General features: G+C 38.0%; 1 protein-coding gene across 1 annotated transcript in view; it reads right to left on the bottom strand.

Moving 5' to 3' along the window:
• The window catches only part of cdkal1 (CDK5 regulatory subunit associated protein 1-like 1), a 242,924-nt gene that overhangs the window by 223,843 nt on the left and 1,380 nt on the right, over nt 1-17,701 (bottom strand). Inside the window, exons 2-3 of the mRNA XM_079240730.1 lie at nt 16,112-16,272; nt 12,408-12,520 (exon numbers count right to left, since the gene is read on the bottom strand). Coding sequence (XP_079096856.1) covers nt 12,408-12,520; nt 16,112-16,266 — 268 coding nt within the window. The 5' untranslated portion in view covers nt 16,267-16,272. The remainder of the gene's footprint in view (nt 1-12,407; nt 12,521-16,111; nt 16,273-17,701) is intronic.

Raw genomic sequence — 17,701 nt, 5'->3', positions numbered from 1 at the left:
AACATCGACATGCAGCGATTCAGGCCACTCCTGCTTTCCATTTCAGCAGGTGGTTAGTGAGTAATGGTACTGATGGCTGAACATTGGACACCCAGACAGAAAGTGGGGGTTATCTTCCAAAACAGCACAAGAGAACCAAAGTGAAGAGAGGGACAGAAGAAAACCTCACAGGGGGCCTTGAAAAGTCATTTACTGCATGTCCTTGAATGCCTAACTCTCAATTTCTTTTGCTTTTTATCTGTGTTGCTCACATTCTTCAGCCAACCACACCAACAGACTGGCAGCCAACATTAATTACAAATTCTTTCAAGCTGTCATTTCTCCTTTAGAGGAAGAGTACTTGTTTTCCTTGTTGAGTCAAAATGACAAGGCAACTAAAGTCCATTAAAAAGTCCATTTCTATCATTACAATAATCGACCAGATAATTTTTCAAAAATAGAGAAAGCAGCAATAACTTATCAAATGTTAAATAATACAGATTATCTTGTTTAGCTTCTTTTAGAAACTCTTCACTTAAAGAGTCAGCAATAAAAAATGCACAATATGTCCTCCAAAAGAAGTCCAAGTGTATCCCTGACATTGTTCCACAGAGTAAATGGAGACATACTTGTATAAAACCAATTAGGATTTATTGTTTGGACAGTTTGTTCTGTCAGATTATAAGAACACAACCAAATTGTCATTTGCTGCACCAAATTAACATAATGTTAGCATTGTCACAGTAACTCAACAGATTTTTCAGCTATTAAATGAGAACCAGATGAAATATTTTGCGATTGAAGTATCTGTGTTCCCATGATAATCAAAAAATAGGGTTAAACTATTGGCATTGTTGCCGTTTTATTGCAAATCAATTAATTTCATGATCTTTAATCAACAATATGTCTGTTTTTATTGTAACTATAGCTACTCAGTTGTGGTACCAGTGCTGATACAATGTTTGTACTGTAGCAAATAATCTACATACTGACTGCAGCTAGCTGAAGTCATACTTGTCTTACACATTCCCACGCTGTCTTAAGAGGAAAAGGAACTTGTTTTGAGAATTAAAATTTGCGACATAAACACAATAAAGTGCAAAGAAAAAAGGAAAACGAACAAATGTAGTTTTTTGTCTCAAAACCCATCTTATAAAAAAAAACCTCTTGAGTTTTGCAGCAGCAAATGTGGACAGGATAGGCCACTAACCTCGTAAACATGACTTTCTTTTTCTAACATGCTGTACATTAACAAACTCCACCATACACCAAGACAGAGGTGTAAAATTGCACGACAGATGCCACTGCTACATCCACAACATATACCTTGAAGCCAATGTCACAATATTTTTCTGCAGCATTCACAATGAAGTGGTAGTTGCTGTGGAATAGTGAGCGGACTGCTTCCCCACATACTGAGGGAAAACAACTGGTGTGAGATTACCTGTTGCATTGCATATATACAGCACTACATGTTGGCAAGTATGCAGCACTTTAGGCCTGTGGCTGCACAGTTTTCTCACTCTGAGGAACTTCTGTTGTTCTGGTGAGCAGAGGGAGGGTTACAGGAAGACTAGACCTCAGTAACACAAAACTGAAATAGCCTTTGAAGAAAAGCATGGGTGACTACAATGAGTCAGTATTAAAGAGAAATATGCCTAACTTATTTTGTTTAATTCAGATGTCCATCATTGCATTACTTCACATCCTTAGCATTATGTATTAGGGCTGGGTGATTAATCGGATTTTTATCTCAATTACGATCTGGGTTTTCAACAATCATGAAAATAAAAGGGTGGAATTATTTTTCTTTTTGCAGTTTCCTCTCCTGCTGTCTTCAGCTGCTATTTTAGCGTCACTTGGTTTCATTCAGACACTGTTCTCGCTAAATCTGGCAACTTTTTTTTTGTGTTACAAGCGACAAATCTAGTGACTTTTACTGGAGTTACTGGAGACTTTTCTGGTGTTTTTGCGACTGACTTGAAGGCACATATTGTTACTGTAAGGAACGAGCAGTGGGAGTCTCTTCTGTCCTAAAGCACTCCCAGGCGGCCAGTCTCAGTCAGCTCCAGCTGCAGGTCAATGTAGAATAACTGCAGTAGGTTGTGGAAGTTCACAACAACATAGTTTATACCATTGTCAGTGAGAACTGGCTGCAATATTTTTTGGATAAACGAACACGTAGTTCGGTGAGTTAAATCACTATAATCACACCATTGTTTAATCCTTACTTATATTTAACTATTCAGTTTACATCAGCAGTTCCACTTTGTCAAGACAAAGCTTCATGTTATTTGTTTGTTTTCTAAAATATGTGGAATCCTAAAGACATTTTTTTTTTAAAGTCACGGTTTAATGTTAAAAAAAAAAAAAAAAAAAAAAAAAAAAAAATCATGTTAAAGATAAAAGGATAATTGTGTTAAATAATCAAGATCTCAATTTCAGTCAAAATATTCGTGATTATAATTTTTGCCATAATCGAGCAGCCCTATAATGTATGTAGATGTGATTGGACTTCATCATCCACTGTTTTATGAAAGCCCACAAACTTCCCGTCAGCTGATTCCGACCTGTAGGTCACGTTACAGGAATGCGCGCAGTATATAACAAACTCAGTAGTATGTATCCTGTTTAATAATTGAATGTGTGGGCATAGCAGATGCACAAGGTCACAAGTTAATAACTCTTCTCAATAGATAAGGATTGGAAAGAACGGGGGGGGGGGGGGGGGGGATGGGGTCACATACACTGGACTGGGAGCAACCCATAAAATTCCGCAGCATATTTTGTTTTGTGCTGAGAGGTCCAGTTGAAACATTGGGGGTTAAATGTTTGGTTTTTTTGGGTTTTTTTTTTTTAAATGGAATTTAACATTGGCTATTTAGAAAGAGGGTGGTATGGCTGTCAATTTCCTACAGAGCATGATGGGCTGAGATTCTGACACCAAGTCTGTAAGCCATTAGCTTTTACACTTGGGCCACTTTTGATGCCAAAATCTAATCTCTGCGTTTTATCCAAGACTCGGTGCTATTGATATTAGCAAAACCTGACTTAACCCCTCATCTCCTTGTCAGACAACCTTTGCTGCTCCTCATCTCAAATCCTTCCCTTGGTCTTTCCCCTCCATTCCCTTTCCCTCAGCTTCTGCCTTCTCCCATTATTCACATGCCTTTCATGATATTCCCATTATTTCCCTTTGGGCATTTACAATCCCTGCGGAATGGACACAGTATTCCTAGGGTACCGGAGATTCACTAAGTGGCAGGGCAAGGAGTACACTTCCTTCATTTTCAAGGAAGTGTGAAAAGAAATTCTTTTCTAACCTTTTTCCATCCTTGATCTTTTGCTCTCTTCAGCTAAACTTAAGTCCAAGTAAACAGATGACTAGACACGGGGAGGACTGGAAGACTTTTGTTTTTCCTGGTTGTAGTCTCCTACATTTGAGGTTTTAAAAAAAAAAAAAGCAGGATAAATAGTCAGCATTAACCAATGTTTCAAGAACTAGTTAGTAACAAACTAAGAAATTGCTCATCTCACCACCATTGTCTTATAACCTTTTATAAATGCAAATCTCAAATTTTACCATCAAGTTTTTAATTAGGCTTATATAAGATAATTAGTGTATGGTTGACAGTATTTTGTTTGTTTATCCTCTATGTAAAGCAAAAAGTGGCCTCTCTGTGAATTGCAGGTTTCTTCACAACCCTTTAAGACCTGACCCATGAATAAAATGGTAAGAAAAGTCGATGCTTTTGATATGTCTTTATCCCTTTAACAAAATGTGAATTTTTTTTTTTTTTTTATGAATAATAATTAGTTCTAATAAATAGAAAAATGCTGTTTAACACAGTGACGTGTTTTGGATCTGATAAACCATTTTATTCAAGAATGACGACACTTTTTTCCTCGACTTGTTTCTCGACTCTCAAGACAATTTCCAGCTGCAGTGGAGCTCATCACTTTAGTTTGTGTTGCTTTCAAATGTGTTTTTGTTTTTTGTTTTTTAATGGGTGTATTTGTTGTTTTACTTGTTTACTGTAATAAATCTATGAAAGTGACTTTTCTCAGCTTTTGCAGTGTTCCTTCATCCCCGTTATCCATGGTTTTCTCCCGGGAATTTCAAAGCATGCCTTTTAAATTGCTAATCAGTGGTGCCTAAACGTGACTAACCTTGTCAGGATCACCTCGACACAGATGCATATACATCTGCAGGTGTTAGTCTTAGGATCACTGTAATCTTCTACAATGTAAATGGTTAAACCTCACTTCCTTTTTGCTTATGGGTCTCTTGAGTAAAACCTTTTAAATCCTTAAAAAACTGTGTGCATATCTGACTGTGCAAAAAGGGATGCCCTCCTATAAAGAGACGGTCTTCATTTTAAAGATGCATAACCATCAAACAAAAGTAGCATAACATATAAACAACCGAAGAGGCTTTATGAATTAAAGCAGAAATGCAAATAATATTCTATAGTGTCTTTCAATTTCTCTGTATATTTGTGATTAGTTGGATTTTCAGCAACAAATTTTTTCCCTCAAATCTGTTATATTTGTTGCCGACATCAACTTAACAGTATTCACTTAACCTGCTTTTGCAATTCACCAGTTTGACTCTTTCCTTGCATCACTAGGCTTGCACTGTATTGCTCCACTGTCCCTCTCTGCTCCTAGTTTGGACAGATTTGCAGAGCCCTTTATTCCACTTTTTTTCTCAGGCAATTTTCTCCTCAGTTTAGCACCTTCCTTCCAACCATCACTTTCTCTTATTCTGGTTTTAATCATTACTACAGCTGTGTACTCTCTTCCTTCCCACTGACTATTCCTCTTGTCTCTCCTCACATTTTTTTCCCCTTAATTCTTATGTTCTCCCTCTCCATGTCGGTAAAGCAAGACAGCCTGACACACACTGCTTTTACAAGAACAATCTTTCTCAGGCCTACCGACACCAGGCAATATGTGTAATCTTTCACGACGACAACTGCCGAAAGCATAACCGTCTACTTTCCCTGTATAATACCAATTCCCACTACATCTGCAACTGTGTGTGAGAAGAGCAAATGTGTGCGATATGTGGCTGAGTGTGTCTATGTGTGTGGATATGTGAGAGGTGGAGTCAGACGCAACATTGTAAGTTTTCACTGGCTGCAATATTGCGGCGTGTAATGCTGCGTAGGGTACGGTGAGCCAATCAGAAGACCCTCAAACACTCATTTTATGAATGAGATAGCATGTATGCAAGATACATGTGCTCAGAGTGAGAATACGCTATAGTGATGTAATGTAATCACACTGTGGAAGAGTGACACATAAAATACATGCAGTATTAACAAGTTAAAGGCATCTCCACCTAAACAGCAATACTTAAAAAACATTCTTATTCTGTGAAATCAACTATTGTTAAATTTCTGTCTGATTTTAAAAATCCGCCATCTTCAGCTGTCACTGAAAGAGCAAAAACCAGAAGTTCTTCAGCACATTAGAAACATACTGTATTTTGAGCTGGTTTTTTTTTTTTTTTTTTTTTTTTTTTTTTTTTTTTTAAGATTATGACTTTCATGACATTTAAAAGAAATTTGTTGTCTAAAAAGGCACAAAAGAAATGACCAACCCCTGCATTGTGGCTTGTCAGCAACATCTGTGATACAAGGACTAATCAGCAGGTATTATTTTATCTCAACAGCTCACACCCTCTTTCCAAGACCCATATCCTCTAACCGTATGTGTCCAAACCAGGAACCAAGATCACCTCATTTGGCTGACATTGTGTACTAAGGAGTAATTTTGCCTAACCGGTATGTAAAATCCCAACTGAAAAGCTGTGTGTGTGGATGGCTGTGCAGAGAGGAGATTGGGAGGGGACCAGCCAAAAACAATCAAAATATCCTAGTGTGACTTTCCATGAAGGGTGTGTGTGGTGTGCATACACATGCATCCATGTGTGAGCGTTCACGCTTATCTATGAAGTCACTATTTGGCACATTGCTTTTGTGACTCAAATGCAGTTTATTTGTGACAGAGCGCTTTCATGGGTAAACAGCGCCTTCCATGGAGCCATTCAGGAACAGCATTTGAGAAGTACAGGCAGTAAAACAAGGGCTGAGACAATGGACTGGTGCATTATTTTTCCACCAGTGGTTTTCAATGACATAACTAAACAAAGGGGGGAAGGGAGGAGGGGGGGGGGGGGGGGGGGGGGGGTACTTTCTATACATTTCAAAACATTTTCACAACAAAAAATTAGATTAACTTAAAACAAGATATATATTCAGTTTTAACATAAATCAAATGTTATATAGAAGAAACACTCTGCTCCTAACATCTTCTGTAAGGCAGAACTTTTGTATAATAGGTACACAAGCTTAAAAGTTGTCTATTATAGAAGTGGTTCCTGGCATCTTAAATAAAGTTATCAGTCCTCTTAACCCTGTGTTTCTCAGTTCCGGTCCTCAGGCCCCCTGCCCTGCATGTTTTATAGGCAACCCTACTTTAAGACACCTGAATGAAATAAAGGGCTCGTTAACAGGCTGCAAAGAACTTGATGAGGAAGTTCAATAGTCTGACTCAGCTCCTTTGGAGGAGGATCATGTCTAAAACAGGCAGAGCAGGGGGGGCCTGAGGACCGGCATTGATAAACACCGTCTTAACCTAAACACATCAACATTCGTTTTTATAAATGATTAGACTCTTGCAAGACTTTTTTTTTTAACACAGAAATACCCAGATAGGCTAATAAAATAATCATAATAGGTAGCTTTGTTGTGAATCTTGTATAAAAATCACTTTATTGTAGATAAGTTAAAGATCCAAAAAATTAATAAAAACAGTGTTCTTTCACAAGGATGACCTCATCTTGGTAGTGCAGTTTTCTTTTCTTTTTTTTTTTTTAAATCTCCTTGGTGGGCCAACGCTGCCACCTAAAGACCAACATATGAACTACTACTATGTTTCACACCAGGTGATGTCATACTTTAAGAAAGATTTAGAGAATGGGATGAGAGCAACAGGGGAGGGCATGGGTGTGAAAGGGAGAAAACAGGCAGGGAGGTGATGTCATGTTTTCAGAAAGGAAGCCGTCTTTGTCTAGACTCTGTATTTAACTGCATAACGACACTGGATTTGCGGCAATGCGGTGGAAAAGTGCAATACTCTGATTTTTTTTTTTTTTGGTTCAGAAAAAGAACACAATGTTTCAATTCACAAATGAAAATTTTCAACTTGTTCTTTTGTTCAACTACACACCACACCGACAAGGAGTCCCTTTTGGTGCTGGTCTTATCTGACTTTTCCGTCTTCACACATCATTATAAAGGGGAGCCATGATATTCTCAATAGATCACAGGTTTTCATTTTAAAACATGAAAGACTATACCTGTACCCAGTGCAACTTCTTTAGATTTTAAACATGCCAATACACATTTTACTCCTAACAATCCCATGGTCAACTCCAATTAAATAAAGTACCCAAGTTTTTATTACTTTAGTTTTACAGATGCATTTTATTACCAAAATAACTTTTATGACTAATTGCTATTATTATTATTTCATTGTACTTCACTGTCGCAACAAAGTTGACTGACTGAATGACTGACAGATTGCTATGCATTCAATTAAGAACAATATTGGAGGAAGACACATGATGAGAACAACAGAAAAATATACATAAAAATAGTAAATAAGAGGTAAGAAGAACAAAAACTCAGTCACATTATCGCCACCAGAGACTGGCCATTAAAAAAAAACTTTGTCCAGAGCAGAGTGACAGAGAGAAAGTAACAGTAAGGTTGGTAGAAAAGAAAACATTAAATCTGCCACAAATGTAAGATCGTGTTATTTGGGTAGCACCATGGGGTAAAATCAATTTTAATTTTGACAGTGAGTGATGAAACAGTGCTCCTTTCCAAGGGTCTGCAAATAAGACAAGCTGCTATCACAACTTATATGCATGCGGAGAATGAAATAGTCAACTGTAATAAGCTTCAATTTCAATCTACAACTTTAGACTTTGCCAGCAGTGATCAAATTATTTCAAGTATACTAAGCTCACAGGCTGAATAACACACCAGTTTATGACCATAACCTTGCACACGAGTTTTTTCTTTCATCATGTCTGTCAGGATTGCTTTAGGGAGTCATCGGTGCAGACTGCTGATTTTCTGATATTCTAGTCTCAGGAAACCTGCCTGTCTGCCAACTGAGCAAGTAAACTAACACTGGTGCCTCTTTCTTTCTTTCTTTCTTTCTTTGAGGCTAATGTTTGCTAAATGCTCATGTGTGCAGCAAGAAGCAATCATGAAGACCTTGTTTTCAGAAAAGCAGTTTTCCTGGTAAAGTTATTAAACAGGAGTTTCCAACAAACTGTCACACAAAAACGTGTGGGTCTGTATTAGAAAAGCAATGTAAATGGTTTAGTGCCATGACTTTGAGTTCAGTTCTGGGTTTTCACTGCCAGACACTCACTCCTTAAAAAGGGTCTGTCACCATGGCAACGTACAGTATGATGGCAGCTCAACCTGCTACAGAGCAGATTGTGTTTGCGATACAAAATCAACACATGTAATGGAACTACGGTACCTCCAAACCAAACATTTTCCAGGAAAATTACTTCTTTCTGATCTAGAACAGATACTGAATATTCCAACTTGTTGAGGCTTTTATGAGATTTACAAGCAGAAATTATTTCAATCTATACTAAAAAATGAACTGTAAAATTTTCTTTTCTGTCCTCCCTCTTCTACAGCTTCAGGCCATCTTCTTCAAATTACATAATGATATGTTAAGTAATTATAATTTCTGGGCAATTTTAAAAACTTATTTTTTTGGGGTGGGGGAGTCTGAATAATTAATCTGCACACAATTATTGCTATGAATTGCCTTTTTCATATAAAGCAGATCTATAAAGGATGCCACAAATGCTTTAAGCCACTTGCAACCATGCACAGGAGACCAGGAAAGGTCTGGAGATATTCTGGAGTTGTGGCATTCAAGAAAACAAATGTCCAAAAGATTCATTCCTGGCATTCTGCAAAGGATTTCCAGTCAGGACGGAGTAAAAGCTCTGGAACATGAGCATGTCAGCAAATATTTCAGAACATTTGCAGTTATTATGCAAGAGAGCAATCTGCAATTACATAGCTTCATCTGCTATTTTTAATGTTCTGTAAAAAAAAAAAAAAAAAAAAAAAAAAAAAGCAACAGTTTCAAAAGCGTAATTTCAGAATCCCTTTTCACCTCAAGTGAGTTGCACTGAATAAAAAACGGGCAAACAGTCAAGACCATCTCCCCAAAATCTCCAGTGTAGATATGTAAAAAAAAAAAATTACCTACAAAAGCAGCAGTGGCTCGCGTAATACAGCAAGTCGTCCACTGACTGGAGGCGGTTCAAATCCCACTTCTCCAATCAATCCGTCATTATATGCATGGGCAAGACACTTCAGTGTGACCTCCAGTGTTGCCATTGCTGGTGTACGAATGTGAACGCATGTTTCAGTGGTTCCTCAGCTGCCATGTTTCCACCAGTGTTCCCCAAGGCATTCAGCTACATGAACATCATCAAGTATGAATAGTAAGTGCATAAAAAATCATGCCTTGAAAAGTGCTTAATCATATTATTATGATCATTATTATTATTAATAACAATGATCATAATAATAAAACTCTTGCAAATGTATGAAGTTGTGTAATGTATAAGCAAATTGTATTTTTGTATTTCTAAATCCATTTTGTTCCCTTATGTGTATCTTTAACATATTCTCTCTCACCGACACATGCATGAAGCAAAGTTCTGTTTTTTAAAAGATAATCTCAAATTTTACAGAATACAGTCATTAGATTTCCATTTAAGATCTTTTTTTTACAACAATTTGCATTATAAAATAAGTCTTGTGAATGCAGTTTGGGGGATAAGTCTGAGGTTCAATTCAATAACACAACTGAACGCTTTCTCTAACCACTATAAATGTGTAGTTAATGCACAGTCCTGCTGCAAAGAAGAGGGCGAGAAAGATCTAGAGATTAAAATATCTAATATACATAACAGGGAATTTCAACATTATTATCAGAAAGAGAAGTTTATTTCAGCTACTTCTGTTTATATCTGCAATGGAATTTAAGAGAACCAGAGAAGTAATGTGCACTGTATTGAGTCTGAAAGAAATATGTCATAGGTCAGAGTAGGAATGGCAAACAGGATTTTAAAAACATGTTTAATAACCAAGTAGTTCATGGGGAAAGAAAACTGCAGAACAAAGAAAGGTGGAAAAGAGATCAAGGGCCTGAACAACCAGATGAGGGCAAAAACTGCTGGCTTATGTTCAGGAGCAAACTGTCTGGTGCGATGAGTGTATGTGAATGAGTGGGTACATCTGCATTTTCGAAGGATGTGATTAATGTCTCTCTATGGCTGTGGAGACCCCATGTAGAGGGAAATGCTTAAGGGGTTAACTCTCTTTGTCCGTCTCTTCCACAAACACACGTACACACTCTACTGAACATGAAGAGACAGAACAACAACACTAGCAGCCATCCTGCATACATATAGGTATTGTACAACAAATCACACACACAACAAAAAGTCTGTTCCCCTCGGGCCTAACTGCGATCATACACAAAGAGCAGAAAAACCATCAAATTTAACTGATGGAGCTAAAGCTGCTTTATTCTTTTAGTTTGTTTTGGTCTCCCTCACTTATGTACACAAACACACACACACACAAAAAAAACCCTCTTTAGAAATAGGCGGATTATTTGGAACATAATATGTCTGGACTTCATGCAAAAGAAATGCAAACCTCAAGATGAAAAACAACATTGAAACAATTCAAGTTTTTATCTATAAGCTACTACTGTATTTTTGTTGTATTATTTTGTCCTCTTATAGTGTCCAAACTATGATAACAACTTATAAATGACAGATGTCTGCATAGGAAAATTCCATCTGGTTTATTAAGACTGGGAGACTCTGAACTTATCTAGGCACCTGTATTTTTTACACATCTGCTTTGACAAGTTTGCAGTCTGGCCGGCTCAATATACAAAGAAAATCTTGGTGCCCCACTGGAATAAAAACACAAGGCATCTACTTTCAAAACAACACTGCCCTCCTGTGTCTAATGATATTATTGGCATCTGTCCTATACACAGCCATTGAAATGTAGTCTCGATGCTCAAATGTTTTTCTTCTCTCCATCAATACACCCACATTAATTTTATTAATTTTAAATACAATACGGACGATAACATTTCATTGTAATAATAGGAGTCTTTATGCCAACTTTGATAGCATAAATGAATATCTGAATAAGTACAAAACCGTTCAGAGTAATTGCTATCTCAGAAACATGGATTACTGAAGGAAGGAGAATGGATTTAAAACTAAAAATTCAAACTAAAATGATATGAATTTAACTGTGAATAGAAGGTAATAGAAGGAAAAAACAAGCTGACAAAATAAAGCTCTCAGGTGTAATACTTGATGACAGAATCAACTGAAAATCTCACAAGACATGGACATGGTAAGGTTTCAAGAAGCATCATTCTTAGTAAAGCAAAACATGTGTTAGATAATAGATAAATTTGTTATTTATGTTACATTGGTTTCTCCAGATTTAACTTACTGTGGAGAAGTTCGGGGCAATAATTACAGATGTTCATTATCTTCCAATACATACTGCAAAGTGGGCCATCAGAATAATTCACTCTGCTGGTTACTTAGACCAGATTACTCCACTGTTCAAGTTAAAGATATTAATATGTGCAGATGGAGAAATTTTTCACACCTAAATATTAATAAAATAAAATAAATTAATTAACTAATCCCAGAAAACATTTTATAAGTGTTTATCAAAAAAGATAAGAAGTTGAATTTCGGAGTAAATCTAAACTTCAAACATTCATATGCAAAAACAACATTAAGAACATTTATCATTTCTGTGTGTGGAGTGAAATTGTGGAATGGATTAAATGAACTGAAGAAACATACGTAAGTATGACTCATTTCAAAGCACTGCACAAGAAATCCATTTTCATAGAAAATACAGAAGAGAATAAGATCTTTAAAATTGATCATACTAAACTACGATATCTCTTTTTTTATTTTATATGTTTTGTTTATGGTTTGCATATAGATATTCAACTATGTGGATATGTATTTATACTTTGTAAATATGAACATAAATAATGTGATAGCAAATATCACTGGGTGTAAATAGGGACAGACTGCCTGCTTGTGGTGAAGGGGTGGAACTTAATCAGCTGAGCTTGTTCCCGCTCCCTTTAAACATGTTTCTAACATGACTTGTGCATTTCGATCAGTGTTATTCAACATGTTCAAATAAATATGTATGATGACAATAAATGTTTTTTTCTGTCATGTTGCATTCCAGTCAATAGATTTACTGCACTTCAAACCACCAAACTGAAACATTTCTTACCGGTCATCTTGTATCCGCTGGCAGCCAGCTGTCCTGCCATGTATTCACCATCTGAATTGTTATGACTACACCCCCAAGTTCTCATCCAAATCTTTTGGGTGCCAGGGATCAAACTATAAAGAGATAAGAATTAATTATGTCTGTTATGTACCATGTTTAAATACTAAAATACACAGTGATGTGTGAGAGAACATGCACCAGGTCCTAAAAAGGCATATGCTCCTAATTAGGGTTTAAGATTTGGCAAATACCACCTCAGATAAATAAAGCAAGGTCTACTGCAGCATGTTAAAATGAATTTGAACAAAACTAAGCCTAGTTGCAGAGCCACCTTTCGTTACAAGAACTTGAAGTGATCCATTTCTGTACAATGTGATCAGTCTCTCACACTGTTGTGCAAGAATGCTGCTTTTAGTTTGTGCCGTACAATATGCCTCAACTTCATTGAGGTTTGCAGGCATTTGTTTTTTTTATACTCGGCCCTCCTAAGGTCCCACAACAGTATTTCATATAAACTTTGGTCATTTTTTAGGCATTCTGTCATGGTTTTGCTGCCATGTTTTTGATCACTGTCCCATTTCATGACCTGGATGGCCAAGACTTAGCCAACAGACAAATGGCCTGCAATTTGGCTCCAAGAACACAAAGCTATACAAGCTTACATAGGACCATGAAATCCTCAAGATGTCCCAGGGCCACATGTATAGAAGACTGCACAGCTTTCATATCAAGAGGGTACAGCCACAAAATCTATGAAGTATGCACAAATACATTTTTTGTAATATATAAGATTATGTGCACACCTGATCCTGTGCTTTCATTTATGTATCTCAATGAGCAGGAAACTGATCACCCACGTACAGCCGAGTAACCTCACACTGGTTTCTCCCAAAAGAAAACAAGTATACAAGTAGAATATTACCCAACTGTTAAATATACTCCAATTAACATTGATAAAACCCGCTGCAAAGGACAAGAGGATGTGCACAGAGTGAGATTGAGGAGCTAATTACAGAGGTCAAAGTAAGAAAAAGAATCATTATTTGGCTGTTTATCAGGATCAGAGAGTGTCATTGTCACAGTTGATGTAGCCAGCTCAAAGGTACAAAGAATAGCAAAATGAGCTTTTTAAAAAAGTGACCTAACATGAACTGTCAAAAATGGGATGATTGTTCAGAGTGCAGCCAACGAGCTGATCTGCAGCAAAGCAGCAACTCACAACTGCACACAAAGAAAGGGAGGCAGCCATTTTACCAGTAAAAATACTGATTTATACACACAGTGTGCACAGCATTCAACAACTTACAATTATTGTTAGATCATGAATGAGAAACTAGGGAGTGCAGTGTCAGAAAGACCTCAATACAAGTCACTCCGACTCAAGCAAGACCCAGAGACAAAAGAAGAAGCCATCAGAGCTGCGTCTCGCAGGCCAATTCAGGATGGATGACCAGTTGCTGAGACATAGGTTGTAGCCCAGAAAATATCAAAACTTGAGTTATATGTATGTACGGCTAATCAAGACTTTGTGGTTCCACCCATGCAGTCTTGCGCCAAATTCTTTTTTACGCATACTGAACTGCACATGCTGCGATGGACTGGCGAGCTGTCCAGGGTGTACCCTGCCTGTCGTCCAAAGCCAGCTGGGATAGGCTCCAGCTTCCCCGCGACCCTGAATTGGAATAAGCGGTTCGGAAAATGAATGAATGAATGAATGAATGAACTGCACATGTATAACCCCTTTGTACATATGCAGTTCATACATGAATCCTCACATCATACAGCTGTCAAATGTGACTTTCAGCATCATAAGCAAAAACTACCACTTTCTCAATCTATCTAAAGGACATTGTTCCACAAATTTGTTCAACTTCTTTGTAAATCTGAACTCAGCAAACATGTTGTTTTTTTTTTTTTTTTTTTTTTTTTTAAGAGAGAAGACCTCAACAAGTGACCCTAACCCCTGACAAACCTCCCAACAGGTCATACTGTTTTTTATAAAATCTTCTATAAATTCACTGTCATGAATTTTAACTTTTAAACACATTATCTTGGTTGCTGAATGTCAATATAAATTTAAAAAAATTAAAAAAGGAAAAAAAAAAACCTTCACTATGGGGAATCTTTATACATTATAAACTGTTGAGTAGTGAAAGAATTTGGAGACAACCTGATTATGTTTTGGTATCTTTGTATTAAACTGTGGATCCTATGCACTGTTGTGTAAATAAGACTCCAGGGGGATTTTCCATAAAGCGAAATCAGAGGAAATCCTTGCTTTTTTCATCAAAGTAAGAGCTCTGTTCCATTAACATGCCTTAAGTGCATCCCAGTTGAGTTACCATGGTAATTAGTGCTCGAGGTGAGGTATGCTTCGGACCAGACCAGCTTATGCAAATCTCATACAAGTTGAAACAGGATTCCCAAAAGATTGTTCTGTCAGGAAAATTTTGCACTCACGCCATTTGTGTTTTGGGCTGCACGGTGGCAAAGTGGCTAGCACTGTGGCCTCACAGCAAGGTCGCTGGTTTGAGCCTAAGCTGTGGGGAGGCTTGAATGGTGGCTTTTCTGTGTGGAGTTTGTGTGTTCTCCCCATGTATGTGTGGGTTCTCTCTGGGTACTCTGGCTTCCTCCTACCGTCCAAAGACATGCATGTTAGGTTAATTGGTTACTTTAAATTGCCCCTATGAGTGTGTGTGAGCATAAATGGTTGTTTGTCTCTCTGTGTTGGCCCTGTGATGGACTGGTGACTTGCCAGGGTGTACCCTCCCTCTCACACAATGATAGCTGGGTTAGGCTCCAGCTTTCCTGTGACACTTAACTGGACTAAATGGTTAAAAAAAAATCACTGACTGGCTTTTTATATGTTTCATAATAAAAATCTATTGAAATCAAATAACTGCACGTGGTGGTATGGCAATTTTCTTATATACCACCACTCTGGTTCTGTTCATGGCTGCAGTTTTCCTGTTTTGGATTAAAATGTGTTTCTATTATTTATATAAATAAATAAATCGCAAGTGTTTGATCTGCTGACGACAAGATAGATACTCTGATTTTGCTTTTAGCCTTATTTGTTTAATCCACTTTTCATTCATCCATTCAGGTTTATTGAGCATTCCAGGTGCTGCACTAAATAAGACTTTGCATGTCTGTCTTGAATAAATAAAATTGAGCTGTGCTCATAGATCGACTTGAGGTTAAATTAGAAGATGGTGCTAGTTTGAGTCAGACTTTTCAGGCAAGTTTCCTTGTTGAGCGACTTATCTCCAGACTTCCTGGAACAATGTTTTATGGATATAAAAATAGAGCCGTTTGATCAAACACCTGATGTGAAGTCCAGTGGTGGTTACATCTGTTTCATTGAAGCAGTGAATTGTGTACATTTTCATTATATTAAAGGCCATCTGTCAAACAGTTTAAGTGTACATTTAGAAGTTAAAACCCAGATTTTCATACCACTAAATCTTGTGAGACACATTTGAAATAAGCAGCACATGAAGGGTTTTAAACATCTCACCACTAAAGGAATTTATAATAGAGTCGCTGCACGTTTCAAAAGGCCAACCTCTGATTATTTTATTCAAAGGGAATATTTCATGAAATTATACATTTATTAAATAAATAACTGAAAGAAAGTTTCCTTCTCGTGCCACCCCAGTCTACCACCTTTAGCTGCTAGCTTGGTTTAAAGGCAAACAAACCTGTCCACTTGAAGCTCCTCATTCAGAAGCTCCTTCTTCTTTCTGGACCTTGGGATAATGTTCTTTCGAGCAGACTGTCTCTCATGAGGTGTGGGATCACTGGAGGACACCATATCCTCAATGTCCTCAATTAGAGAGTCACAGGCAGATGGCATAATGACCTGAAAATAAGTTGGATCAGAGACTCTCAGAAACTTGACACCTGCATGACACCTGCATACTACAGAATAAATTTAGGCAAAGAGGAACATATGTGGCCAAAGATCCAGCTGTGAGAACAAATGCTAAACACTATCTCTACAATAGAGGTTTATTATGGAATGTTGTGTATATTGTGAGGTGCTATCTATATATATATATATATATATATATATATATATATATATAAAATAAAATGCAGTGAAATTTTTCAAGTGTGTGTGTGTACTTTATATATATATATATATATATATATATAGACACACACACACACACACACACACATACACTGCTCAAAAAATAAAGGGAACACTTAAACAACATAATGTAACTCCAAGTCAGCCACACTTCTGTGATATCGAACTGTTCACTTTGGAAGCAACACTGACTGACATTAATTTCACATGCTGTTGTGCAAATGGAATAGACAACAGATGGAAATTATAGGCAAATGGCAAGACACACCCAATAATGGAGTGGTTCTGCTTGTGGTGACCACAGACCACTTCTCAGTTCCGATGCTTTCTGGCTGATGGTTTGGTCATGTTTGGATGCCGGTGGTGCTTTCACTCTAGTGGTAGCATGAGACTGAGTCTACCACCCACACAAGTAGCTCAGGTAGTGCAGCTCATCCAGGATGGCAAATCAATGCGAGCTATGGCAAAAAGGTTTGCTGTTTCTGTCAGCATAGTGTCCAGAGCATGGAGGCACTATCAGGAGACAGGCCGGTTCATCAGGAGACGTGAAGGAGGCCGTGGGAGGGCAACAACCCAGCAGCAGGACTGCTACCTCCTTCTTTGTGCAAGGAGGAACAAGAGGAGCTCTGCCAGAGCCCTACAAAATGAGCTCCAGTAGGCAACAAATGTGCATGTGTCTGCTCAAACAATCAGAAACAGACTCCATGAGGGTGGTATGAGGGCCCGACGTCCACAGGTGGGGGTTGTGCTTACAGTCCAACACCGTGCAGGATGTCTGGCATTTGCCAGAGAACACCAAGATTGGCAAATTTGCCACTGGCGCCCTGTGCTCTTCACAAATGAAAGCAGGTTCACACTGAGCACATGTGACAGACGTGACAGAGTCTGGAGACGCCGTGGTGCATCTTCTGCTGCCTGCAACATCCTCCTGCATGACCGGTTTGACAGTGGGTCAGTAATGATGTGGGATGGCATTTCTTTGGCCGCACAGCCCTCCATGTGCTCGCCAGAGGTAGCCTGACTGCCATTAGGTACCAAGATGAGATCCTCAGACCCCTTGTGGGACCATATGCTGGTGCGGTTGGCCCTGGGTCCCTCCTAATGCTCGACAATGCTCGACCTCATGTGGCTGGAGTGTGTCAGCGGTTTCTGCAACACGAAGGCATTGATGTTATGGACTGGCCCGTCCGTTCCC

This window comes from Telmatherina bonti, assembly GCF_933228915.1.
Source record: "Telmatherina bonti genome assembly, chromosome: 5".
Classification (NCBI taxonomy): domain Eukaryota; kingdom Metazoa; phylum Chordata; class Actinopteri; order Atheriniformes; family Telmatherinidae; genus Telmatherina; species Telmatherina bonti.
Note: the sequence above shows the minus strand (reverse complement) of the source record. Positions and strands in the feature narration are given on the sequence as shown.